Here is a 26,803-nt window from a genome sequence, read left to right on the forward strand (position 1 = left end):
TTTTTTTGGGTTTTTCTTTTCTTTTTTTTTTTTTTTTTTTTTCTGTTATGGCAGGCAACTGTATGGAGATCTTGATGGTGACATTACTTGGCAAACAATTTGGAATCCGCTCAGTAAGTGACATCACACCCCCTTAAGATTTTCCACATAAAATACATCCTCAAAAAAAAAAAAAAAAAAAAAAGAAAAAAGAAGAAAAAAAGAGAGACTTAATCTGAAAGCTATTATGATATCGTCTAAGGGCTCTTTAAGCACCTCAGCATTCCCCCTCTTCCCACCACTTTCCAGGCAGCTTGACTAAAAGTAGCAGACAATAGTGGTAAATGCTTTACAGTCTTCTTAGGAATGGAAACAGAGGTGGAGCAGAGGGGAAGGGATAGAGGAGTATAGAGAGGGGCAGGCAAGACAATGTCTGTCCTGTTTAAAAAAAATATATAATTACTCCAGTGCTTAGTCTTTCCCTGTGTACAGCTTTTCACAGTGTGAGTACATCGTCTGATGTAACATTTGCCACTCCTAGCAAGTGGAGTTGTCTGGCTCTGCCTCTAAGAGATGAATGTGTCATATTTTGAGGAGAAGACAGCAGAGATGAAAACTTCCCTTGATCTCAGGGTTTGATTCCTGATTGATGATGATTCCCAAGAACAGTTCCTAGTATGTGCTTTTCTCTGTGTGTCTATGCTTGCCTGCATACATTTTTCTGTACACATTTTTCTGAGGAGCAAAGCATTTTCTTCCCCAGCCTCTGTAGCTGTGAGCCATAAATCCGGCCATGTGTTCGGTGTGTGCTGCCTTTGATCGATGTGCAGGAGAGAGGTGCAGCACACGGCGTGAACACTGCCAGAATATGTGGGACATGATGTTACAGAGGCCAAGCAAAGGAAGAATTATCTGTGCATAATGTGAGTTTAGAATAGGCTTGACGTTCTCACACCCAAACATTTCCATCTGTTCCTAAATGAAAGGAAACTGAGACAATATTCTCCTATCTTCTAGGCTAGCTATACAGGGAATAGGAAATGTTCTTTGATTGTTTTTTCCCCTTAGGATGTGTTCAGTTGTATTGCAGATTCAAAGAAGGCACAGTATAAAGTGGCTTCTTTTAAAGACAGTAAATGAAATTAAAATCTTAATTCTTCTGAGAATTGGTATTGAAACGGTAACGCTGTGCTTAAACAAGCTGTGGCACTTCTAGGTTACTCTTAAAAAGTAAAGCTGTTTTTATGTGTTTTATGCCAACCCTGATATGAGACCTTTGTCATTCTACTTTCAAAGCTTTCTGGACATTATCCTCTGCCTTTGCTTTCTCACTATGTATTTCTGTGTTTTGTCCAAATATCTACTTTTCCTCATGGTTTTTTCTTCTGCCATGAAAGGCTGCATGTCTGATGACGTGTTCTGTACCTTACATACTGTAGAGTGTACCAAGCTTCTAAAACACAATGAAAGGTTCACCTGCTTCCTGTTAGTTACAAAGTCATACATCTGCTCGTGTCCCTGTATTCTTTGCAGTGTAACATCACATCCTTGGCATCATGTAACAGTGCTGAAGAATCTGCCAACTGTTTGACCTACCTTGCTAGCTCTGAAAGGTTCACCTGCTTCCTGTTGGTTACAAAGTCATACATCTGCTCGTCTCCCTGTATTCTTTGCAGTGTAACATCCTTGGCATCATGCAATAGTGCTGAAGAATCTGCCAACTGTTTGACCTACCTTGCTAGCTGGTGGAGATGTAGACATAATTGTTTGTTAGAAGTCATTAGTTATGTTTTCCCAGCTGAACTCTCAAAATACAATTTCACAAATATGTCTGATTTTTAGAGGATGCAAAATAAAGCAGAGATCCTTAGATGTAATGTTAAATTGTGCATATTTCTTAATACTATGGTAAGAGAGAACCTTACCTTTCACATTCTTGTTCCAGCAAGTTTGTAAACTCATCACTTTTTTCCATGTATTTGCTGTGCTTCCTCTTCTCTTCCTCTAGTTCATGCAGTGTCTGCCTGTGTGCTTTTTCTACCATTAGAAGTTGTTCCAGCATTCTTCTGTGAACTTCTTTCTGTTTCTCTACAACTTTATCAAGCTGCAAAAAGAAGGGAAAAACTCCTGAAGTATTTTGAAACTTTTGCTTTCTTGGGCAAATTCTTTACTAAAAGATTTTTGAGAGCAGCTTAAAAATATAATAATAAGCCTAGTAGCAAAGTCATCAGGTATCAGTTTAATTCTGTCAGTGTAATCCCAAAAATTTAGAAAAAATAAGGTACTGTTTTTCAAGACCCTCAGTAACCTCCCTCTCCTCCTCCTGCCATGAGTGATCCTCAGCTTTTTTAAACTAATTAACAGTTACTGTTCCCGGGGTTGTGCTTTTCTCTTGATCACTGTGGTAGAGAACCAGATGTCTTGGCAGAAGAAGCATCGTCCAGTGCTTCACCAGTGGATGACTCACTTTTGGTTGAGTAAAAATAGCTGCTTCACTTATAGCTGCCTAGGAAATAAGAGCATTAAATTGTTTTTGTAAGGTAGAGGTTGATCAAAAAGCAGTTTTCTGGTTTCACAATATGTGCATGGTTGTGCCAAGAGTGCAAAACAATCCCGTCTCTTGTGCTTACTCTGGGCATAGCTCTGGGTTTCTGGAATATGTAAGTTCTGAATTTTTTAGTAGATTTCTTTTTAATGGTGGCATTTCCTGTTATGCTCCTCAGATTGCACGTATTGTTGAGGTCTTTTTCTTTCAGATGGCACCTTTATAGCACAGTTTGAGCAGAAAAATCCCCTCCCTTCCTCAAGGATTTCTGCTTAACACCTGATCAGAGAATCATTAAGGTTGGAAAAACCTCCAAGATCACTGATTCTAATTTTTGACCGAATTCCATCATACCAACTAAACTATAGCACTCCATGCCCAGTCATTTCTTGAACACTTTCAGGGATGGTGACTCCACCACCTCCCTGGACAGCCCATTCCACTGCCTGACCAACCGTACAATAAAAAATTTTCAATTTTTCTAGGTATATACTATCTAGTGATATTTTAATATAAAAAATCTATTTTAGCTTTATATAATTTTTAATTTTTCTAAACCACAGAGGTATAGGCATTACTGTTCACTAGACTTATGCTGTTAAAATAACTCTATGAACTTAGAGAAAACTGTGATTCTGAAGATTCTGTTATGATTTTGAATTCAGTATGTGACTGAGTGGTACAAGTGTGCGTATGAAACCATGAGTGGTTTTCCTCCTTGGGCATTACTGATCTAGCTGAAGTTTCAGGGAAGATCACTGGAGGCCATCAAAAGACCTGGAAAGAGTCTGTATTTGTGAACCAGCTTTGTTCCCTGCTTGTTCCCCTTCAGAGGCTGCCTCCCTCATCACGTCAAAATAGGAATCCTTGTGTTCTTTTTGGAAAAGAGAAATTTTGAGCTCACAGCCCAGTGCCTCCTTCTAACCACAGTCTATTCTAGTAGGTCAATCTGATTCTGGTGTTTCACTCTATTAATAGGAAAGAATTCACAAATGGGCAGTGTGGGAAGCAAAGCTGGTTCTAGTTCTCCAATGTTTCCCCCACAAGGAATTCTATGTGCCACAAGAAACAGTGGGGTTTCAGATTCTTAGGGCTGCTTCTTGTTTTGGACAATTTAATTCCACTGAGTATGATTAATTATCTTTTTCTCATGTTTATTCATAGTTTGGCCAATAGAAATTATGACAGAGAGACCTGGAATGCCTAAATATGAATTTCTTGAATGAGTGAGGACATCATCAATTTCTGCTTAGGTTTCCAAGTTTACCCCTGCTTATCTCAGCTTCTTTTGAATCTAGATATATTCTCTTATGTTCCTCCTAAATAATTGTTAACCTTTGGTTGGCGCTGCTGTGAATGAAGAAAAAAGAGCTATTGACAAGGTTTTGAAGATGGTTTGAGTCCAAAATATTCCAACAGAAATGTGAACCATTTTTTAAAACTTTCTGCACTTTCTACTTATGACATTAGAGAGTCTTTTCTGTTGTAACATAGCTGAGCTTGTTTCATGCCTGATCAAGAAATGCAATAAAACCTGTGATTATTTGTTTTGCTGCTATTTTGTGGTGCTCTTACAGCAGATCATTCTGGTTTTTATATCTTATTCACTGGTCATTTGTATGCTTTACCCTAGCAAGGCGACTGCTTTCTGGAATCATGATCCTGAAGCAGGACCTCCCCTGGAAAAACATTTCTTACATAAACTCTTGCATATGCAATCTCTCTTAGTAAGCAAGAGTCACCTTATACAGGAATCTTTCGGCTGTGCTTTCTGTATCTTTTAAAGCAGCTGAAAACTGGTTTGCCTTAAAAGGTCAGGTTGAGGAAAACTGTCCATTTTAATTTCTTCACACTCTCTCTTATTTTACCAGAAGTGGAAATTTTAAAAATTGAAATATTTTGTTTAGCTTCTAACTTACCAGATAGGTGTTTTATCAATCTTCCCCCCACCCCACCATCCAAGATTTCAGAAGGGTTTTTGGAACAGGTTTTACAGATGCATGAAGTGCTGTCGCCTAATTTTCTAATTCTTGTCTTTCTAAAGATGATGCTGTCAGGTAAATATGCAGTATTGTCAGAAAGCAATCTGGCTCCTGATTTTTGACAAAGTTCTGATGCAGTGCTGCTTGCTACTATGGCTCTGTTTTGCTTAAATTAATATGAACTGGGCATCAGCTTTGCAGGAGTGCCTGCTGGTCTCAGCCCACAGTGTGAGGTCAGGCAGGCTCCATGGGTGGGGTTAAGAAAGTAAAGACATGTATGTGAATTGGAGCACCACTTTGAAAAAGTATATGTAAAAATCTGAGGAGATGTGTAAATTGCTGTCATAAGAAAGCACTGACATTTCTGGCTACAAGCTGATCATAAATGAGATTATCCTGGTTCTGAACATGTAAATGCTTGATTGAGGTGAGGGTTAGTCATCAGCCAAGCAACATAACCAAGTATAAAATAGTCCTGCTTCTTAGACTGTTTGGTAAAGGATGTGGAACCTACCAGGAGGGTTTTATATGTTCTGTATATTTTGTTTGCTTTAGATTACTTGTTGAATGGCTACAAGAGGTTAATTCAAGCAGTAATCTAAGCAGCATGTATGCAAAAATAAAAGTTATTAATTCCAGGGTACTGTTTTGCAGCTCTCCGTACTTCACACTTCACAGTAGCACATTTGTCACTGTTGAGATTACAACAGTTTGGATTACAACAGTTTGGATTACAAGCTGGTGTTTGGGACGGGTGGGGTGTGTATTCAGGGCAGGGAGTTGGAACAAAGAATTTTAAATGGGAAAAAGAAGAGTAGTGTCTTGGGGAGACCTACTCACATCAAAGAGTAAGAGAAAAGTATAAGCTGCTCTATTAAAGCAGTTTGCATGTTGCAGTTTTCTCCTGTTGCTGGGAGTAGAAGATGCATTTCTGTTTCTTTTAAGCATGCTGTCAAATAATTTCTACTGTGAGCATTTGGCTGTTGTGACCAGGAACAAGCTGGAGATTGTGAGCTCGGGAGGGAAGGGAAGAAATGCTAGGACTGTCTCCTGGTACAGGTGGGACTTAAAGGAGAGAATTGGAGAGATAGCAATCCTATATCGCAATTAATGCACACACTTGAGATCTGCGTGTGAGATATGTAACAGGAATGGGCATTTGGCCTTCTGGCACCTGTGTGTCCCTGTGCAGCACACCTTTCCCTCCCTGCCTGACCACACCGAGCAGAGCCTGGGACTGGGTTGCTGCACTTCCATGTGGTTTGTTGAGAAAATGATGTGGCCCTCTGCAAGATAAGGGCACTTCCCTTGGGAGCAAATTTGACTCTTGCATTTTCCCTGTGAGATCTTGTGGCTGACTCCCACGTCTCCAGCAGAGAAGAGAGAGAAGTCATGTGAACCCCCGCTGGTGTGAGATCCTCACACAGAAGTGTCTCCAACAGCCCTGGGTTCCTCAGATTGCTCTGGCCAAATCTAGATCTGCCCATGCAGAAATATCCATTTATATGCATGCACACAAGTTTACTCAGCCTACACAGTTCCTAGCTAAAAACCACAGAGGACTAATAAGAAGTAGTATAAATGTCTTCTGTTGAAAATTAAAGTGATAAAATCTTAATTAAGTGATTTGTTGTTTTGTACTTGCTAAACCATATGGGCTTTTTGCTACAATTAATACTTGAACATGCTGTACAATACAATGGAAAATCAGAGGCATAACCTTACGTAACTGTGAATAGTTGAGCAAGCATGAATTTAATAGTTTAACTACATTTTGTCACCAACTCTTGACTGAAGTCAAACTAGGATGGTATATCTCATACCCATTACATCAGAACTGAACTGTTCATCTTTCTCTTTTTAGATTGTTTTGTGTTTGGTGGTGTGCCAGAAGAAAATCCAGGGTAGTTACATTTTTTATCCTAGGTTCAGTGTAATATTATTCCTGTTAATAATATCCTCACAGTCACTGTTTATAAATGAATGATCTTGAGTTTAGGATTACAAGAGATTTTGGGAGCACTTTTTCCCTTGCCTTTTTCAACCCTAGCTGAGCCAAATTTCCATGCAGATGCATTGGTGGTCTTCTCCTGAAAGCCACCTTGTCAGCACTGCTGTTTGAGTCTCTTCCTGTGACTGACTTATTGGTGCCCTACAGCTGTGGAGGGCAAGTTTCCTTGGAAAGTTTTGACCAACACTTACCAGGTGTTGTGAGGACACAATCGGATAGACTTTGTTAAAATACTGATGAGGGTGCATTTTTCCCCAAGGTGATCGGCAATGAGATTTCAAAAATTGATTCCATTTTTAATTATCCTTGATGGATGTAAAATACAGGCTTTCCTCTCATTTCACTTCTTTTAGAGGCGTTCTACAAGTGGTAGGAGGTTCGTTCTATTTCGAACAGTGAGACACATGATTTTTTTGGTTTTTTTTGGTTTTGGCTGTATTATTGGGAAAGTTAGAAACCAGAATCTGCTTTCTGATATCATGAAGAGAAGAGAAAAAGGCGCCAGAAACCACACAGTGTCTTCATCTTTATCTCTCTTTTCCTACATCACTATCTCTGATTTTTTTGATTCCTTTAAAAAATATTGTTTATTTTTGAATCAGGGAAAATTCTTCTTATATTGTTATTCTGCATTTACTAGAATGTTGAATACTCTTCATTGTCTGTTTAAGAGAAGTGGAGAGTGATCTGAAGACAGATTTTTTTTCACAAAAACTGACTACTTCTAAATTTATAAACCACGCAGAAATGGAAAACCTTTTCAGCCTTTGAGTCAGAAACAAAACGAAAATAAAAGTCTAATTTCTTTTATGGCCCTCAAATGTGAGTGCTAACAGTAATCTTATCTGAAATTTTTTAGGTTGCAGAAGGAAATAGCTGTAGAGCAAGTTTGATTGAAAAACCTGTTTAAAAAAAAAAAAATTACTATCTCCTCATGGCCAAAGAAGAAATGGTTTTGGTCTGTCACATTTTTCATAGGTTTAGCAGAGGAAGATGTATTAATGTTGCTTTCTACATTTCTTCACCTACGAATGTTGTTCCCAGAGTCACCAAATTTTCCCACTACATTCTTAATCAAATTTGCCAAGAAACTTTATGTTTAGAATAGATAAGAGAATTGTGAGAGAATGTTAAAGGACTGGAAATCTTACAGTTGCCTTGTGAAATGGATTGTAATTTCACTTGAGTTTTAGGAAGATTGTCTGTGTTCAGAGCTACCAGGCAAAACTCTCAAGGGTGAAATGTGCATGTGGATACAAAGGTACATTGTCCTAGTAGCAAAGGGGAGAATTTAAATGGTCTGTTCCTGGACTTTGTGGCTGGTTCCACCTCTCCTTTGGTCTTTATATATGTTTTAAAAGGACAAAAAAAAAAAAAAAAAAAAAAAACCCTCAGAAAAACAACAAAAATGAATTTTTTGAAACTGAACTTGTGGAATGCCTGCCTATTACAGCATTCTTGGGTTTATCAAGACCAAGAAGTGGCAGTGGTCCTTCTGCCCTTTCAGTTGCTCTCAGGTGTTTACCTTTGCCTTTTGAAATTGCCAAATCCAGTGGTGCTAGAAATTATCTCTCTGCCATTAAATGTAAGAAGGAAAGAGTGTATAAACTTACATAAATTAACAGACTAAGCTTATGTTTTCAAACTGTTTTAGACTTCTCCTCAAATAATTTCCATTTGTGCTCAAAGTTTCTGTGACATAGTAGCACAATGTTCTAAAATAAATTAAGCTTCACAGGTGAACTTTGTCTGTTTTAGATTATAACCAGAGATTTTAACCTTTGAGCTTCTGAAATGAGAGTTGACCTTTTGCCTGACATAATTTTGTCTGGAATGATCTCTGTGTCCTTAGGTACGTTTCTGTTGAAAAAACTTGGAAAGCACTTGATAGAAGACTTTTATTTATAATTTCTGCTTTTATATTTTGATATTTATCTATACTGAGCAGTATATTAAAAAATGTTTATCTGAACTGGAGACAACTACCTGGGATAAAAAAAACACAATCTGACGTGAAGGTGTTTTAATATCCAGTGATTTGCATTGCGGCAGAAATGAATCAAATAACATTGTTCAGAAAGTATGGCAGCTGCTGCTGCAGTGTAATTAAACTAAAGGTTACTTAGGCATAACGTGAGAATATTAGATTTCTGCCTGGATGAAGTTTCTAATGCCAGCTCATTATAGTAATTCTTCAGACCAAGCAGGTATCCCCATGACTGCTCCCGAATTAATGGGAGCAGGGATATGCAGAGGTGCACAGCTCAGTGCTACTGGATGAGCCTCTGCAGCCACTGGTAAAATGGGCCTCCATGAGACAAGTGGGGGCTGGTGAGGCTTCTGCTTGTATGGGCTGGGAATGTGGATAACAGAAGAGGAAAAGAAAAATAAGATGGTTTGAATTATACAAAATCATGTCTGTCAATGTATAAAGTCCCAGTCTGCAGTATAAGTGAGGATCACTAGATTCAGGTCCCAGCTGGACCCTGGACTTTGTTCTGCTCTCACTTACACTCATGTTCCTTTCCAGATTTAGAGCTCTTTTGCCTCCTTCCCTAGCAGTGGGTGAGATTTTCTGTTGAATTTGGTGGGAACTATGGTTAAATACCAATTACTCATTCTTACCTCTCCCATAGGCTTTTCATAGACATCTTCTTGCCATTGCTCAGCCTTTGTTTGAATAGCATCTCGCTGGAGTGCCTCTAACACCTTCTTAGGAGTAACAAAGCCATATTGTGCTTCGAGCAAAGCTAAGTCAATTTTTTCAGCCTTAAGTACTCCTATAACTTCATCTTGAGCCTGCAGAAACACAAATTATGGCTTTATCTTGTTAAACTGTATTTATGTATTTACAGCTTAGCTCTCTGCTTTTGATTTTAAGAAAACTGAAAAACTTCTAAAATAACACTGTGTGCATAAAGTGCTCCAAAACAGTCAGAAATGTGAAGACAGTTGAAAAGCATGAGGGAAGTATTGGTCTTTGTATTTTATTAGTTCAACAATAAAATACTTAAGTACTTCTTTAATGATTAGATTGTTTTGCTGTTTCTGGACTAATGTGTAGCATTCATAAGAAAAATTTTCAGGTCCAAGTATGTCTTGTGGTATTAGAAATTGACTTGTTAGTGCAGGATGGTGGGATGTTTCTTGAAACCTGAAAGTGTTGTACATTCTGTATGTTTTGGGACTTCTGTAGTTTAAACGCACTACAGATGTGTTCCTCTTGGGTTTTTTCCCCCACTCTGCAGCCTCTAGTGGTGAAGGTTGCCCCCCTGCCTCCTTCTATTGCAGTGATACAAACTACACGAACTGTCTCAAACGTCTGTGCTCTGCAATCATCTCAGTTAAAAACAAGTATGTGCTAATCCTAGAAGGATAGACTAGGAAGGAAGGAAATCAAAGACAAGGATATACCAGGGGAGGGTAACGCTTCTAGTCTGACTCCTTTTGGCTGGAAGACTTCTGTATCCCCATTTATGACTGTTTAAACAAATGTTGAAATATAAAATAGTCTATTTCTAATCCTTAGCAAAAAATGGAAGAGTGGTCGTTGTACACCTTGAATGTTCTGGAACTTGGAAAGGAATGACATCTAAATTAGAAACTTAGTTATGATTGGATTGACAGCTGATCTTCAGTAATTTGACTTGGCAGTACAGGAGGTGGAAAATGAGGGATAAAAGATTATTTCCTATATTTTTCATTCATAGTGCTGCTTCCTTTTAAATTTCAGATGTGATTTAAAATGGTCATGTCAGGTTCATTGTTTTCCAGTTTCTCATTTCCCTATTCCAGCTTTAAACCTCAATAATTGAAGAGTGTGTGTATATATATTTATATTTTTACATTTATATGATGCACATGTAATGAAGAGTGTGTGTATAATATAAATAAATACATAAAAATGTGTGACATATGAACTTTAACCTAAATTAAGAAAGGCCAAGTGGGCAGGTGAGAAATGTTTTGCAAACATGGAAATTGTTCTGTTTGGATAATGAAACAATCTGTAGAAGTTTGCCTTGAATCTACCCTCATATATTGGTGCAGCTATTAAATATTCATATCACATGTGTGTTCTGTTCAGCATGTCTGTGTTATTATATAAACATACACACACACTTTAAGACTAGAACTACCCAGGTACTGTCTAGGTAATAAACTCTGACACCATGTGCTACACCTATTTAGGCCTCTTTGGCCAGGTTGCTTTTTTCTGTGTCTGTGAGTAGTTTTAAATTTATTGTTTCTGTGTAATAAGTCTGCCGCAGAAATATTTTCCCTGCTCATTGGAAATCTGGTTCCCACTTCCTGAAATTATGTTTGACCAGGTTAAGCACCATTTACCACTTGACAGATGGCTCCTTTTCTAGGTAGAAAAATGCTCACTCTTAAAATCCAGTAACTTGTGGGCTAAGTGGCATGTAACACATTTGCTTTGTACTGTGGGAAATAAAATGGCTATTTTGATTTTTCTAGCCCAAAGTGTTAGAATACTGTTAAATGAGTTACTTCTTGTGAAGTGGCACATACTGTTCCATAGGGAGTAAAGCTCATGGCTTCATAGGAGTGGGAGGATAAGACATAATTAAGTAAAATATCTTAAAGGTCTGTAATATGTTCTCCATCTCAACTGTACAATGACAAATGCTTTGTATTCAAGATACTTAGAATGGGGCATCACAACTAGAAAGTTTTATGAGTTATCTGCTTTAAGAGTTACTTGTGGTATAAAGATCATGTTTCTGTCTGATAGCTATAATAGCTATAATTTTGGGGTGTTTTTGTATGCTGCAGTTCATATTTGTCCTGTATCAGACTGTGTTAGATGCTTTCTTAAAACAAAAAGCAGCATATGTTTGTGGTGGAGGGGATTATGGGGTTGGAGGGTGGAGTGTCTTTTAGTTTGGAATATAAAGCAGAACAATACATTACCTGTAATTCACCCTCGAGGACGCTGAGAAGAAATAGCAAGTCATCACGAGAGAGATCCTCTCTTTTCTTGACAGAACTTTTGTGTTTTTTCTCTGCCTTTGGACTTCTCAGGATGGTGCTGGCTTGGGCTACATCGTCCTTCTCTTTCTGCTGTGTTTGTGTGTTTCCTTTCCCACTGTAACCAGCCTCTTCTTTGTGGTGGTCTTTTGCCCTTGGCTTGCTCAGCTTTGGTCTGGTTGGGCTTTCGGTGCTGTTAGTTCTGGAATGCATGGTTTATATCTCTGAAGCTGAAAGAAACTGGGGAGAAAATTAATTGCTTTAGCTAACAGAGACTGTAAAACTATTACTATAATTGATGGTGGGTGTTATTCCCTCCAGAATGGTAATTCTCCTTCTGCACAAGGCTGTTTGTCATTTGACAAAAGCTGACAACCTTATGCAAGCCAACAGGACTGGGCTGTGATTCTTACTGGATGTCTGTAGTGAAGTGAGTGTTTACTGGTTTTATGCCATTGTAACAATTCCCTCCTTGATACTTTAAAGGCATCATCTTTAGCAGCAGCGCTGGGTGCATTACTGCAAACCACATTTCCTATTTTGTGACAAGGCCTACCTCACCTTTCAGGTAGATACTTATTATGATGAGGCAGATTTAGGTTCAGAAGCTTTTCACTAGGAAGATCTTTCTGTTCCACTTTAATAGTGTTCTGTTTTCCTTTGTCTACCCAAGGGAGAGCACAAAAGTAGTCGTCCACTACTACAAGCTACAGAGGCTGCATTATCCATGCTTGGCAAAATGCAGGGACTAACAAACACATCCAGACTGCAAGAAGTGAGCAGCACTGTAAATGCTCCCTCCCCAGCACCACCACCACCAAAACCAAACTACCTTGAAGATTATGACTTGTTCACTCTTAAAATCATGCAGTATAAAACCTTGCTACTTCTTTAGTGCTCAAGTCCAGCACTCTAGAGGTATTAGTACCTGGTGGAAGGGAGACTTACCTAACTAGGCCCCTTTGAAGTGCCACTGTTAAGGAAACATACTCTAACGCCATTGCAGATAAATGACTAACACTGTGTAAATATTGATTAACCTCAGGAACTCGTGTTTTGGTTATCACCACTCAGATTAAGGAATGAATGGATTATAGTCCACATCTGCTGGAAAATTGTGGTCACAGATACCATCTAGCAAACAATAACCCGATCGTGTGATTCAAAGGTGAAATTCAACATGTTCCAAACACAAATAAGGCACAATTTTTCTTACTAAACTTCCAAGCTAATTGCTGAAAAGCCCAGAAAATCATTATTGTCTATGATAGGCACTAGATGATTTCTTGGGTGCTTTTTTGCCTCAATTCTGTGGCTGATAAAAGTCTTTGAGAGCTTTGAGAGCCTCCTCCCCTACTCCCACTAGATTCTGACTCTAAATCTTAAACTCTGTGACTGTACTCGTTAACTTGTAGTAACTTTCCACTGAATGCTAAGAATGATTCCTTTTGTTGTTTTTCCACAAGAACAGAGGAGGTGGAAGTAGCTTTTGGTTTATAATGGATGACGCCTGAGAGTGGGGTGAATTGATCAGAAACATTACCAAAAAAGAAAGTGACATTTTCTATAATGTTGAAGTCTCTTCTAGTCTGATTTGAAGCACTCATTAATGAGAAAAACTTGTTCCTCCAGGTCTCAGTAAACTAAGGCATGTCAGATTTGCATGGCAGCGTGCAGTGGGAACTGTTTTGTGAAGCCTCAACAGTGTCAGGTTAGGGTGAGAGCTTACTATAGTGCATGTAGGAAACCAAGAGTTGTTCATAGCAGGCAGGCAGCAATGTTAGCTGGTGATGATTAGTTTTAGTTGGTGCTCATCTTGTTTATTTCAGTCAAATGCAGATTCCCTTTATTCACTGTGGTGTGCTTTATTGGAATACTCACTTTTTGCCCCTTGCTTACAGATTGTTACGACTTGGGAAGAAGGCTAGTAGTTTCCTTTGAGTGTAAGATGCTGGATGCCTACTTGGCTTTTGTGTGCAGTTAAAGGCTTATGCTTTTATGTTCAAATGCAGGAGTAGTGAGCTAGATTAGGTAACCTGCATGTACTCTGAGCTTGTCTGTGGGCTTTGATACCACAAACGCAGGACACTATGAAATGCATAAATAGTCCAAGAAATCCCCTTCATGCATGTAAGTTGCAGCAGTGGTATAAACTGGACATCAAGCTAGTATCAAACTTGTTGACAAAAAATGTCAATATGACATTTCTTGTGGAAGGAAAGGGAAACCAGCGTATTAGGAAGAGCCTTATACCTTTTCAAGGTTTAGAACTGGGTGCACCTGGAAATCCTGAACTTGGAGAAACAGTCCAGAAGGACATCCTCCCCAGCATTTACTCTTGTAATGTATGTATGTTGTTGGCTTCAAGGCCACATGCCATCCAGTATTTATGGCTGTGGAGAGTTAACTGTAACTCCCTTTTAGGTTTGTCATGCCTACTTCCTGATCAGGTAGATCAGTCCTTATTGCACTGGCAAAAGGCACTTGGTCCTTGGGAAGGCCAGCTGACTTGCCAGACTGGCTGTGCTCCTATGGAGAATGGCATCTGTTCAGTCTCCCAGGATGGAGTTTTTCCTTTTCTTGTTGAAAGCACTTATGTACACTTTACCTGTATTCTGTTCTGACATTCCTGAATGCCAGAGCCTACTATGAAATCTGCTAATGCAAATATTTATCCAATTAAGCAATTAATGTGAATTATTAGAGGTTGAAGTGAAATACTAAAGGTATACTTCAAGCACTTTTTAAATGGTACTTGAATGTAGCTGATGAGAGGCACAAGCACTCTGGTATTAGTAGCCTGCTTTATTAACATATTCTTCCTCAGTTCATTTATTTAAACTTTCTTAACTACCTGTACACTATTAGGCATTATTATTTATAGCATTGTCTGTCTGGAGAAGACTGTTAGTGCTAATGTGGTTGTCAGAGGAGATAGGTATGAGTAACAGAAGGGCAATTTAAAACTTCAAATGCACACTGTAACTGCTGGTGTGGCAAGCAAAGTGGTACCTCAGAAATGGACAAAACCAAATATCCCACTCACCTACCCTGAAACTTCTCACCACCTTCAAATTTTCAGACTCCCCATCTTTTAGATGTGCCACCACCTAAGGGACTCACCTTCAAAACCCACCTGAAGTTTTGGACAGAACACCAGCTACTCATGCCCTGCACCATGACACAAAACATAAAAACACCCATTCTATTCCAGAGAGTGCTGGTTTTCTGCAATGCTATTAGACCCTGGAATGACTGTAATGAGACATTTAAGACAGAAGTAGCATGACTCGAAATTTTTCACCAGTGTGTTTTAGTACATTGGATTATTTTCTGTTTTGAGGAACTCTTTCCATGTTCTTGAGGGGTTAATGAAGAGCAATGTTTTATTTCGTTGTCCTTTTTTTCCATAAGGTAAAAATGTAAATAGACCCATATAATTTATGAATATCATAAATGTTGTTCGTGGCACCCAAAACAGTGAGCCCAGGTTCTCAAGGTTAGACTAATGAGCATAAAATTTCCCTTTTTGCATATCTGTCTCAACCAACACTTACATTCTATAATGATGGCATCTGTGTACAAGAAAGCTGTCTTGCAAGAAAGAGGTAAGAAAAAAGTGTTTCTTCTTGTAACAGAGTTTGTAATTCACAGAGGCTCTATGATTGCTCCTGGGGAGTTGACATGTGTCTTGTGGCAAACCTTTGTATAGAGTTAATTTAAGCCCTTTTTCTCTGTACCACCAGGAGGGATGACAATATAAGATGCTGTAGAAAACAATAAACAATAATTGCTAAAAACAAATTGATTGTGTGTGCCTTGCCTTTGTGATCTTTCATCTGTTTTAGCTCAATTGCTAAACAACAGGGATATGTAAATAGAAGAAGCAAGGATACTTGCCAGCATTCTCATATGGTGCATTATTGCTTGTGTCAAAATTAAAAGAATACTGAAAGGGAACATCTAGATCATAAAGTCACATCTCCTGAAATCACAGACCACTGTGCTGTGGGTACTTAACAGAGATTACTTTTCTGTAATTGTGCTAATGGAATAGCACAAGAAGACCTGTGTTCTGCACTGTGTTCTGCACTGTTGTGCTTTCCTTCATGTTATGAGGTGCCTGTTTTTCAGAAGATTTTGCACTGGTATCTTACTTGAAGTGAAAATGTGATGGTTCTCAAGCTCATCAGATTTGTGCAGCTTGGTAGGCTGGGTCCAGATTCTAAGAGCAATGCCATTGTTTTACACTGAAACATTCTGATAAATCAAATAATTGCAAGTTAGAGACTCAGCAAAGTTACAGGTTATTTTCTGTTCTGTGTTTTAAAGATCTTGTTCATCTCTGAACTGAATGCTGTCTTTCTGCATATAAAGGAGATATTTTCTTTTCTTGATGATGAACAAGCAATCTGAAGTGGCAAAATGTACTTTCCTTAAGAGCCAGGTGAATAATGGACCAAATGTTTCTATGATGTTAACTTGGTCTCCATCCTCGCCATCGTATTCTGAAGTAGAGATTAAACTGCATATGTCTCTTTGGCAGCAGCGAATTAGCAGGTGGTTCTGAAATCCCTGCAACTTTTGTGGGAAGGACTGAAATATCCTTCAGAGATGGCTTGAGCTTAGAGTTTTAAGAGATATTTTGGCATTTATTTTCACCTTTGGCGTTTTCCTTTTTAGTCAGTGATTGATTTATGAGCTAGCAAAATCCCTCACAGGACTACATATTCCATTAATCCCAGGGTGAGGACCCTGAATTGTTAAGAACTTGCTGCTTCTTGCAAAAATCCATGACTAACCAAGGAATTATGTTGTTCTGGTTTTTAGCATCCCTTAAAGGGCAGTGCTTTTGATTTGCTGAAATGGATAGGACTCCTACCAACAGACTGACTTTTTTAAAGGAGTTGAGATCTGATTGCTTGGCATACCAATGTAATGGGAGACTGCAAAGCACATGTCTTTTGGAAAGAGGTCTGCAATCCTCTGCCCATCACTCTAAGGGTGGACTGGGGCAAGAAGAAAAGGGATCCCACAAAGGTTTGTCTTGTTCATCTTTTGCAGTCCTGGTATGACCTTTAGGCCAGCAAATGCACCTACTGAACTGGGGTAGAACATGAACAAGTCTTTTTAATAATTAGAATCCCAGGATATGGCCATTTCACAGCATCAGTGAGTCTTTCCTGGAACTGGTGCCTTCTGACAGAATGTGCTTAGGACGTTTATTCTTCCCCTAAGTGAAATACATTGCTTTGTGGTAGATTTGCCCCACTTCCAAAGAAAACAGTCTTTCCTTTTGAGTAGACTGCATTAGTGTTTTTCTGAAAACTGTTTGAAGTGGCTTCTATCCAGAGGGATGTTCAGTTCAGAGGGTGGTCTGTGCCATGACTAGCTATCTCATTTGAGCTGTGCTCTCATTCTCAGTAGACCTTGTGCTGTTATGGTGCATAGGTCATTTAGTGAAAAGAGACTCCTTTAACAGGTTCTTCTGTCAGGGAATCTGGGATAAGTAAGTGTTTCATCCTGGCAGGGAGATGGCAAGATTAAGCCATTTTTCTGGGAAGACTGATGCAAGAGTGCTTACCTGTGTATCCTAATGCATCTGTTGGCATGCAGAATTGCAGGAAGTCAAGCAGCAGAAAGAAAATAAAGTAGCAACTTGTTTCCCCTCTCACAGGATCTTGTCAAATTTTGGTCTTTAAAGCCTTTGGGTATCCTGCAAGTGCAGCAGTAACTCAAATTGGAAGAAAGTCTGGATTCAGCCAAGGATGTGAACACTCCCAGACAGGAAAAGTGCATGTGTAAGAACTGGATGTAATTTTTGTGCTGGTTGTGGTCTATGTTCATCTGACCACAAGCCAGATTCCTCATCCCTTGGCTACAGGGAGCCTCTTCTGAGACAGTAAGATGCCTTTTGAACAGTGTTAGAGTTGTCATGGTATTCTGCTCGTGGTAAGGGTACTGTGAGATTTCCACCATCTGTTGCCTCCTCCTCCTCCCCCTTCCAATCCTGTAGTGTTTTGCAGGATATGTTGTGAGTGTGGTAGCTAAGATCTTCCCAGGTCCATTTTGCCTATGTGCAGGCTTACAGTCAATCTTTAGAAGGCTGAGTCTGTGTGGGAGGTTTTGACCAGGTTCTTTTGAAGGATATATTTGTATCACTTTTCTGTCATTTCATTATTGGTGTGTGAATTTATGGTCTTCATTCTTGTAATGTCTCAAACTCCAGATATATAGATATAGAAAAACACACACACATTCCCCCCGCACTGGATTTTCTGCTAGGAGAAAAGTAGAGGAAAGAAGCTGTGCCATATGACTAGTTCTTGGTTTTGTGGCCTTGAGCTCAAGTTAAGCCCGTTCTGTAGGATAACTGATCTCAGCCCATCTCCTGCTAAGTCTTAGGTGGTGTTTGCCACATATTTGGCAGTTTAAACCACACAATTCACGGTGCACAGCATGAAAGCATAAGATGCTTACCTGGAACAAATTTGAAATTTTCACTTTAGGAATATATGGTTAGGAATGTATACTCCTGTTCACAGATGTCAAATTTTGTTTTAAATAGGATTCTTCAGATGGTTGCATAATAGACCTCTTTGTGATGATCCATGAGAAAATCAAGAGTTTGAGCTCTTTGAAGCATCACACAACATTTCTTTGGCAAACCTGGGTATCTCTTTTGAAATTTGAAATGAAGGTTTAGACTTCCAGCTCAGAAATCAGTACTTAAAGTGCAGACTGATTTTTTTCCTTCTCTCTGGTAATAATTTGAAACAACCTCTTGTAAACCCTTCTTTTCTCTCCTCCACAGGAATTCAGCTCTCCTAGTTTGTGGTCTAGCATTTTGCCAAGTTGATGGTAGTCTTGGAAGATGACACTATATTTATCACATTACAAGTGTACAGTTCCTATAGCAAGTAGTTGACACACAGTGGACATGCTTGAGGTGATTTATCTTCTCCATGAGGTGCTACCCCTACCATGAGGCCACAGTGTGAAGCCAAGGGTTTCATTGCAGTGGGAGGACTCTGAAGTTGCAGGTGCACAAACCAAATACATTTGGTTCCTCCTCAACCTTCTGAACCCATATTTTCATGGGTTCAGAAAGTTGAGGAGGAATCAAAAGTAAAATACATAGAATGTCTTTAGCGTTGTACTGCTGGGAATAGAGGGTTGAGGGGAATTTTACACAATTAGCTGAATTGCCTCTGTGATTAATAGGGTTTGGGTGTTTGCTCTGTATGTGACTTGGGTTCAGGTTTGTTTTATCTTTGTTTTTAAAGTAAAATGTTTCATACTTATTCTGTAATTAGATGCTAATAGTGGACTATTTATAAGGATTAGTGCAAGAGAGATTTTTGGTGAAGAAATGTTGCTATAACATCAGGTGTTAGAAAAAGTAAATTCTGCAATGCTGTTCAATCTGCTTCTCTTGCTAAACAAAAAAAAAAGTGAATCTTGCACTATCTGTATGACAGATTTTTATTATTAAACAGAGATAAAATTCAGCTGCTCCAATTTCAATTATATAAATTTACTTTCCAAGTGTAGAATTTTCTCTTTGTATGAGCATAAGAAATAGTTAACATTATTTAATATAATGTTTGTAGTTTAATGTTTATTAATATTTAATTTACTATTGAATTTAGTATTTATTACTATTATAAACATAGTTTAATATTTATTATTCAGCTGCTGTAATTTTGGCTCCAATGTATAATTACTCTGTAATTACATCATTCCCTGAAGCAAAACCATGATATAGTGCTATGTGAAACACAAATGTTCCTATCTTAGAAACAATGTGCCTAAAGTTGTCCTTTTCCCTGGATATTTGGAAACTACCTGGACTATAGACATTTATGTAGCTGGATAATTCAGTTGATAATTTCAGTTTTTCCTCACTGTGGCTATCTCTGAACTCCCTGCAGGCATCAGTTTCCCTGAAATTTGTAGAGATGTCAGTACCTTTTCCCCTCTCTCTGCCCTGTTTGGGACTGGCCTTGATTCAGGCTGGGACTCCTGGTTAGACATTGGATAAAATGTGCAGCCTCCTTGCTGCAGAGAAACAATCTCAGGCTATCCTTAGGAAGAACACACTGGGAACTTTCGTTGGCCCTTCCCAGATTCGTCTGTCATGGACACCTTAATGAAAATGAAGGGTAGGATATTCAGACTTGTGAAACAAATAGGTTTTTGCATGTGTGACATGTTACTGCAAAGCCCACAGGCAATAGCTCATGTGAGGTATTTTAGGATGCGAGAAGGGGTCTCCATCTGTTTGGTTTCAGTCTTGCATGTTGTTATTTTACACAAGGTAAAAACCCAAAACAAAATTTTCTAAGTTTTGGGTTTCAGGATCAGCCAGAATTTTCTGTGTGGAAAGTCACACACCTTGTGTCTACTGAATGGTGAAGGTTTTTTGTTTTGTTTTGAGGTAGTTTGTTTGAGGATGTTTTTTTTTTGCAAAATTATTGAGGGTTTTTCCTGGCTTTTATGTTTTACAGGTTATCAATCTGATCTAGTTCATACATTCATATCTCATTTCTCACTCTTTCACATGAGATCCATGTGCCTCCCAGGTCAAAACCTATATATTATACATATACCTATATATTATAATACCTAATACAAAAGCTCCTGGCTTTTGCTTTCCCTCTCTCTACTGAAACTTAGTAAATGAATTCAGAGGTTCATGGTGTGAACCTATGTGAAGGTATTGTCTCAGCAATGGCAGTGGTTTTGTGTAAGTGCATGTTTTGGCAGAATTTAAAAACCAGAGAAAGTTTCTTACTGCAAAAGTCTCTCCTAAATGTTTCATGTGTTTGCTTAGGCACAGATGGGCCCTTTCTTCCCTGAGTTCAACATGATTTTGGTAAATAGGAACATACAAAAGCAACAATTTTTGTCTTCCTGACAATAGTTAGGTAATTGCCCATACTTCTTTTGCTGCCCTCGGCAGACTGGATGCAGCCAAAATATCATAATTGTGTGGTAAGTCTAGAAATATTTCAAGGTGAGTTTTGTGATAGCAGGTTTAAAAAAAAAACTAAAAATCCCATTTTTATAGTATTCTCTCTCACTTTCCAAAACATCCTATCACTACCAAAATGGGAATATTTAATGTTCTATTTTAATCATCTAAGCAGGATTCAACCACTATAAATTGAATATTTTTCTTCCCATGTTTTTAGCAGCATGACAGATATCCTCATTTTAGAAATATTTATCAAAACCATTCCAATGCAAAACCTGAATATGACTAATAGAAGCTTGTAAGAATAAAAGGCAAAGGAAGTTTACTCAGCCCAATGCCATTTTTACACCTCTGACTTCAGTGGTTAACTTTCCCTACACATACAGAGTTGCGCATACCAGCACCATTTCAGTGGTGTTTGCTGTAATAAGGTCCCGCCTTTCTGACAGAAGGTAAATTTTCTCTGTCAAAGTGCTTGTGATAGTCATTTTCTGTGCCCTTCCACATGCTGGTAGTGTGGTACAAAGTCACTTTGAAAAGCAGCCTGTAATCACAATTCTTCAAAAAGAATCTAACTCAAGCAATACAACATTACCATGTTATTAGCTAGAACAGCTGTGAGCAAAAGAAAAGGAAGAAACCAGTAATAATTCTTGTATTTCAGGGTGCATGTGTGTGTCTTCATAGACATACCTACGACATTTTAAATAATGTACTCGTGTACCAAGTGTCTGTGTAATGTCCTTGTGCTTGGTGTTCATGGCAAGTACAAAATAAGTGGCCTTCATGAGATACTTTTGTTAAAAGCACAGTAAAAGTCCACCAAGTTTTGGAGTTTGCTTTTGTTTTCAGTGAAAATGTATGGTTAGCAAACAAGGATTATGTAGGATATGTTATCTAGTGTAAGTAAATTTGTTACCCCACACTAATTGGTCTGGATATCTGAGACCGAAACTTCTTAACCCTTGCAGCCATCTCCATTTCCAATTTACTCGTGGGGTTTCTTTGTCTGCTTGGTGTTTGTATGGAGTGCCCTATGTCCATGAGTTGTGAAATAAGCAGCAGAGGCTACGGTGAGAACTACAGAATAAAAACGTACACCTTCAAAGTGCATATATGTTAATTTTCTTCATATTTTTGACAAGCATAGATTTGTTGAGACATTTGTGTGGGAGTGTTCACCTCAGTGTTGTTTTTCTCCACACATGAAAATAAACCACAGACTTTTAAATATCCTGAGAAAAATTTCTTCAAAGACAGATCAAAGGTCTTTACTAATGTCTGAGGAAGCTGCCTCTCTTGTGAACTCACGTCTATGGAGAGCTGGTTAAGACAATCAAGATCATGATTTCATTGATTTGATCATTTGCAGCCTGCTCTGAGAAGAGATGCCTTGTTTGAAGAAAGAGGAGGTGGGGGAATCCACAGATGCTCCTAATTTTACCAAGAAAGTCATGAATAAAATAACTTCTTAAAACCAGCTCTGTTGGGTTTTCCCCCACTATGTTCTGTGGGTTGCTCTGCTTCAAACAGTTGTCTCAAACAGTGCATGTATAAGAGTTTTGTGCAAGAATGAGTCAATTGACATTTTTTTACCATTTTATTTGCTTTTGTGGCTATTGCGTTCTGTGAAATGTCCAGGTATGGCTTTCACATCACAGAAATTCTACATCTTTGTTTGCCTGTTTCTTTGTTTTTGTTCCATTTCTGTTTGTTTGTTTTGGAGTTTGGTTTTTTGCTTCTTGGTTTTGGTTTGATTTGTCCAAAAATCTCTTTCTGTCAAAACAACGCAGAACACATATGAGCTAAGCTTTGAAAGTTTGTGAACTTCTCGCTACACTGGAATTCCCCACCTCTAGATAGCATTCAGGAAAATAAATTTGTTTTTATCCTTTAAGGCCTGGGTTCTCTTTCTTATCTATTTCTTATGTCTGTTTGCTTCGTGAACTGCATCTTTTATCATTCAGACCAATTTTTATAGGCTCTCTGATAGTAGAGAGCTCTTAACTGCTAGAAGCTGTTGAGAATAGTGTTTCTCTTTTGAAGCACTTTACTGGTTTTGTCATGCTGCCACAAGGCATCTGTGGCTGCTAGGTAGGACTCCAGGCTTGTATCTAGACCTAGGGTTTCCAAGTTGGTGGGTTAGGGTTTTTTTTGTTAGTTGTTGGTTTAAGCCAAACATTTTTAATGCCCTCTCCACCAATGACTGTGTTCTACTGCTGCCTAGAAGTTGGACAATAATATTTTGTTAGTTTATCTCATCATAAATGAAATAATTTTATTTTCTTTTTTGTAGCTGTTAGGGTTTTCTTTTAGCTGTGGAATGGATTTTTCTTGTATATCCTAAAGTCTTGATCTTCATTACATTCTGTGATTTGGTAATTTGGAGCAATACCAAGGTTTTCTTTGTAGTCTGTAATACAAAACCAGTGTGATATTGTTTTATTTTCTCCTTGCTTGCTTTTCTCACTCATGACAATACTTCAGTGTGTTACAGCAGGCTAACATGTTTTTGTCTGACTGGAATAATCCTTAGCTGTGCAAAAAATTGGCTCTGGCATCTTCCTCTTTCAGCTGCAGCTACAAAATAACAACACATGCATGGCCATGGAAGATTCCTCAACTCATTCCCCATGCTCACATCCTCTGGGTTTAATATTCAAGAGGAAAATTTGGATAAATATCCAAAATATTTTTCCCAGAAGTTTAGTGAAAGTATTATCTCAGATTTCCAGTCCTCTCACTTTTCTGTGCAGATTTCACCTTATTGTCTATGGAATATAGTGGGTTTAAGTTTGGGGCTTTGGTGACAGGGAGGGATGAATGGCAGGAGTTCCCTCCTCACCGCTGAGCTGGGAGTGCTGACTGGCACTGCCCTGTATCCTGCTTATGCGGCTCCTCATATGCTGCCATAAGACTCTTGTGGATGCCTGTGGACAAATTGCAGAATTTTGGTAAGAGTGCCCTGGGGTTACAAGGTGATGCTAAGAAATTTTGAAGACATTAATTCCTAGGCTTTGGCAGAAGTGGAAGTAAATCTTGTGTTGGTCTTTCAAATCAAAACTTCTTTTTGTGACGGGAATATGTATTTCTGCTTTTTCTTGCTTTGGAGTATTTTTCTTTTGTTTTCTCTGTCTTATTTATTCTTTTTGTTCTTATTAACATCTTATTAACATCTAACCTGTTGATCTTGTGGCAGCAGAATATTTAAAATTATCTGCTGCTTGTTCACCTCTGCATAAATGAACACACAGGAAATGTGAACTTCCTTGTAGATTCTCAAGTCAGCTTTGTAGTTCGTTTTTATTTTTTAAAGAATTCTTTTCATTAAAATTGATTGTTAGCTTAAGTAAGTGAAAGTAAAATTACAGTGATGGCTTATATTTTTCTATACTGTTCATATTAATTAGTGACTGTGCCTGTATGTGTCTGACAGGAAAATGTGAAAAGCACAGAATTTTAAAAGAAACTGCACACAGTGAAATTAATTTTTGTATGTTTTCACATTACATGTTTTACTAGCCATGACACTCCCTATTATTTATTATAATGCCTTACAGTATTTGCATAGGAATATGCCCTGCTCTGATGATGCAGCTTTGGAAAATGCAATGAAAATGCAGTGGAAACCTCAGCTTTCTAATAGGAAGTTTCTTGTAAGCAGTGGAGTTAAAATGCCTCCTCTCACTAAAAAGGAAGTAGGGTAGAGGTCAGTGAGCCAGGTAAATGTCTCTCTGTCACTAGCTGTGCTTTCTTCTTCTTTTTCCCCCATGTTGGAAGTTTGGTCTTTAAGCCATCACCTGTGTTTTAACATAGGGCGGGTAGAGAAAACCCTGTCCTCCTTTCATTGCTGCATAAGCACCCCACAGTTTTGCCACATGAGGTTCACACAAAAATGCAAAAGGTGTTGATTTGTGGCTGCAGCTGTGACTTCATCCTGGTTCTGATGATACTGCGGCTGAGTCCTTGGGGAAGGACAAGGCGTGTGGTGTAGAGCACATACCAGTGTTTGTTCCTCTCTTTGTTTTTCAACTTGCTCAAATAAAATGTGTCTCTGACCAGCTGCTAGCCCAGTGGCAGATCTAAATGAGAGCATCTATGACTATTTTGCAAGAGTCTGATGTTCAGAGAGGTCTGAAAGGAACACCAAGGTCTGGATGCCTTCTTCCTCATCCCCACCCCTCTAAAGGCCTCTCTGGGATAGCCCACTTGAAACACCTGTTTATCCTTGTGGAAGAATGGTACTTAAAATGAAAGCAGAATCTTTGTATTGCCCAGCGTAACTGCTTGGCACCAGTTATCCTGCATTTTGGTGTGGCTTTGTTACAGGTGTGTTGGTGCTGGAGAAGTGCAGAAAGCTTGTCCACCAGCCCCTGATGGCCAGTGACAAACAATGTGGAGCTAGGCCTGAGCAAAGTGGGATTTGGGGGACACAGCAGGGACCCTCCTGCTGCCTGTGTTCAGCCCTGCAATTATAGTGACAACTCTGGGGAGGGAACTGCTCCCTGAGCAGCAGTTACCATAAACAGGGTGATCTGCCAGGAGAGCCTTGTTGAAATTGCTTTTTTGGTCTTGGTGGCAATTATAGTACATTTCTGCTGGCAGCTGAGGACAAGTCTACAGTTTTTTTAGGTGTGTTGAGGAGGGCATGAACAAGTGACTCCAAATGTTTGCGTTTAACATGCAAGTCCTTCCTGATGAAGCAATGACTCATATCCTGCAGGCACAGATCCGTAGCTTGCTGCTTAGCAAGACTTCACCAAAATTATTTTATCAGAAGCTTTACATTTCGATCCTGAGAGCACTGTGCCTCTTCTGCACATAAATAATGCTAATTTGTTAAATATTAAACCAGTGGGATAATGCCACTTCTGACAGTGCCTGTGCACCTCATCATCTGCACATACAGACATCTCTCCTACAGATATAGTACATATACACATATGGAAAAGATACTGACTTGTAAGAAACTTCTGGCTTGTAAGTTTCTTTGTGAACATTTGCTTAGTGTGAAAAAAAGATCAATTCTGAAGTGGACACCCTTTCCCCCTTTTGATTACTGGGTGGTTGAAAAGGAGTCATTTTAATGCACAGGAGGTGTGTGTTTTTGTGATCCTGTGTTCCCATGCATTAATAGTGTTGATGTTCTTTCTCTAAGAGGGTAATTTTTCATAGTGCTCTGTTCAAATAAGTTCTGTTTGAGTGAATAAGTATTTAGAAATTGTTAACAGTAGAGTGGATTTACCTTGATTAAGATGATACACAGCCTTGAATAGCTAGATGTTCCTGTATGTGCAAGCAGTTCCATTTGAGGAACAATGACAGATCCTTGTACTTCTCTGACACCAAAATTTAAGTTAAATTTCCAGAGGTAAAATAAAGGTAAGGCTTTTAGATGAAAGGCCAGAGGATCTGTCCTGTATCATTTAATACCAAATATCCAGTAAACATCAGAGTGCACATGGTGGGATTCTGCAAGCTTTCCTTGTGCTGATAGGCTCAATAAGGTCTGTGGAGCTGCATGTGCAAGATTGGATTACAGAGTTAGGGACTGTATTTTGTGATTCTTACTGCTCATATAACTCTGAGTACATGTATTTTCCTTTAAGTAAAGTCTGGACAGTCTCAAAATGTAGCTTTTTAAAGGTTTCTTGTTAACACAAACATATTTATTAATTAAAGAAACAAGTGTAGAAGCAGTAAGATGTTTGATTTAAGTTTTGGTCACGTTCCTGTCACAGAGCCTTAAAAAAAGAAGAAAACTAGGAAAAAAACCACCGAAACACACCCACACCCCCACACCCCCGCCCCCCACGCATGCCATTGAACCAAAGAAAAAACCCATAAAAGAACCACCACCACAAAAAAAACCCCAAACCCTAAACAACCAGCAAACCATAGAATTTACTGGAATAAGAAAAGGGAAGGTATATTCATAACTGAGAACTAAACTGACTGTCTGGTTTGGTTTTCAGGGATAGAATTGAAGGAAAAAATGCAGAAGAAATGCCTATATGTGATAAATATGGTGTAGATTGTGGCTTTTAACACCAGCCTTAATAATGTCAGAAATACTGTTCATCATCATTTTCTGCTTTTGCATGAGCTTAAGACAAATTATGTAGGTTTATCCTCAGAGCATTTACATAGTGAGATTGTATAGGTCATAGTTTCAGCTTTGTGCAAATTAGAGCTGCTGAAACTTACCCATCTCTTAAACATTAGTGATTTGTTTAAAATGTGTGTGGTGACAGACAAAGGCTTCAGCAGTAAATACTAGTGCTTCTTGTTTCTGGAAATAGAATTAAATTGGA

The 26,803-nt window shown here is 38.7% G+C and overlaps 2 protein-coding genes across 4 annotated transcripts in view; one reads left to right on the plus strand and one right to left on the minus strand.

Moving 5' to 3' along the window:
* Window positions 1-11,737, minus strand: part of FILIP1L (filamin A interacting protein 1 like) — a 77,564-nt gene extending 65,827 nt beyond the window's left edge. The window contains exons 1-3 of the mRNA XM_041422427.1: window positions 11,453-11,737; window positions 9,143-9,316; window positions 1,905-2,083 (exon numbers count right to left, since the gene is read on the minus strand). Of these exons, the coding sequence (XP_041278361.1) occupies window positions 1,905-2,083; window positions 9,143-9,316; window positions 11,453-11,722 (623 nt within the window). The 5' untranslated portion in view covers window positions 11,723-11,737. The remainder of the gene's footprint in view (window positions 1-1,904; window positions 2,084-9,142; window positions 9,317-11,452) is intronic.
* Window positions 1-26,803, plus strand: part of CMSS1 (cms1 ribosomal small subunit homolog) — a 222,768-nt gene that overhangs the window by 69,875 nt on the left and 126,090 nt on the right. The gene's annotated exons all lie outside the window — the stretch shown is intronic.

Source organism: Onychostruthus taczanowskii, unplaced genomic scaffold (genome assembly GCF_017590055.1).
Source record: "Onychostruthus taczanowskii isolate IOZ18803 unplaced genomic scaffold, ASM1759005v1 scaffold73, whole genome shotgun sequence".
NCBI classification, from domain to species: Eukaryota; Metazoa; Chordata; class Aves; order Passeriformes; family Passeridae; genus Onychostruthus; species Onychostruthus taczanowskii.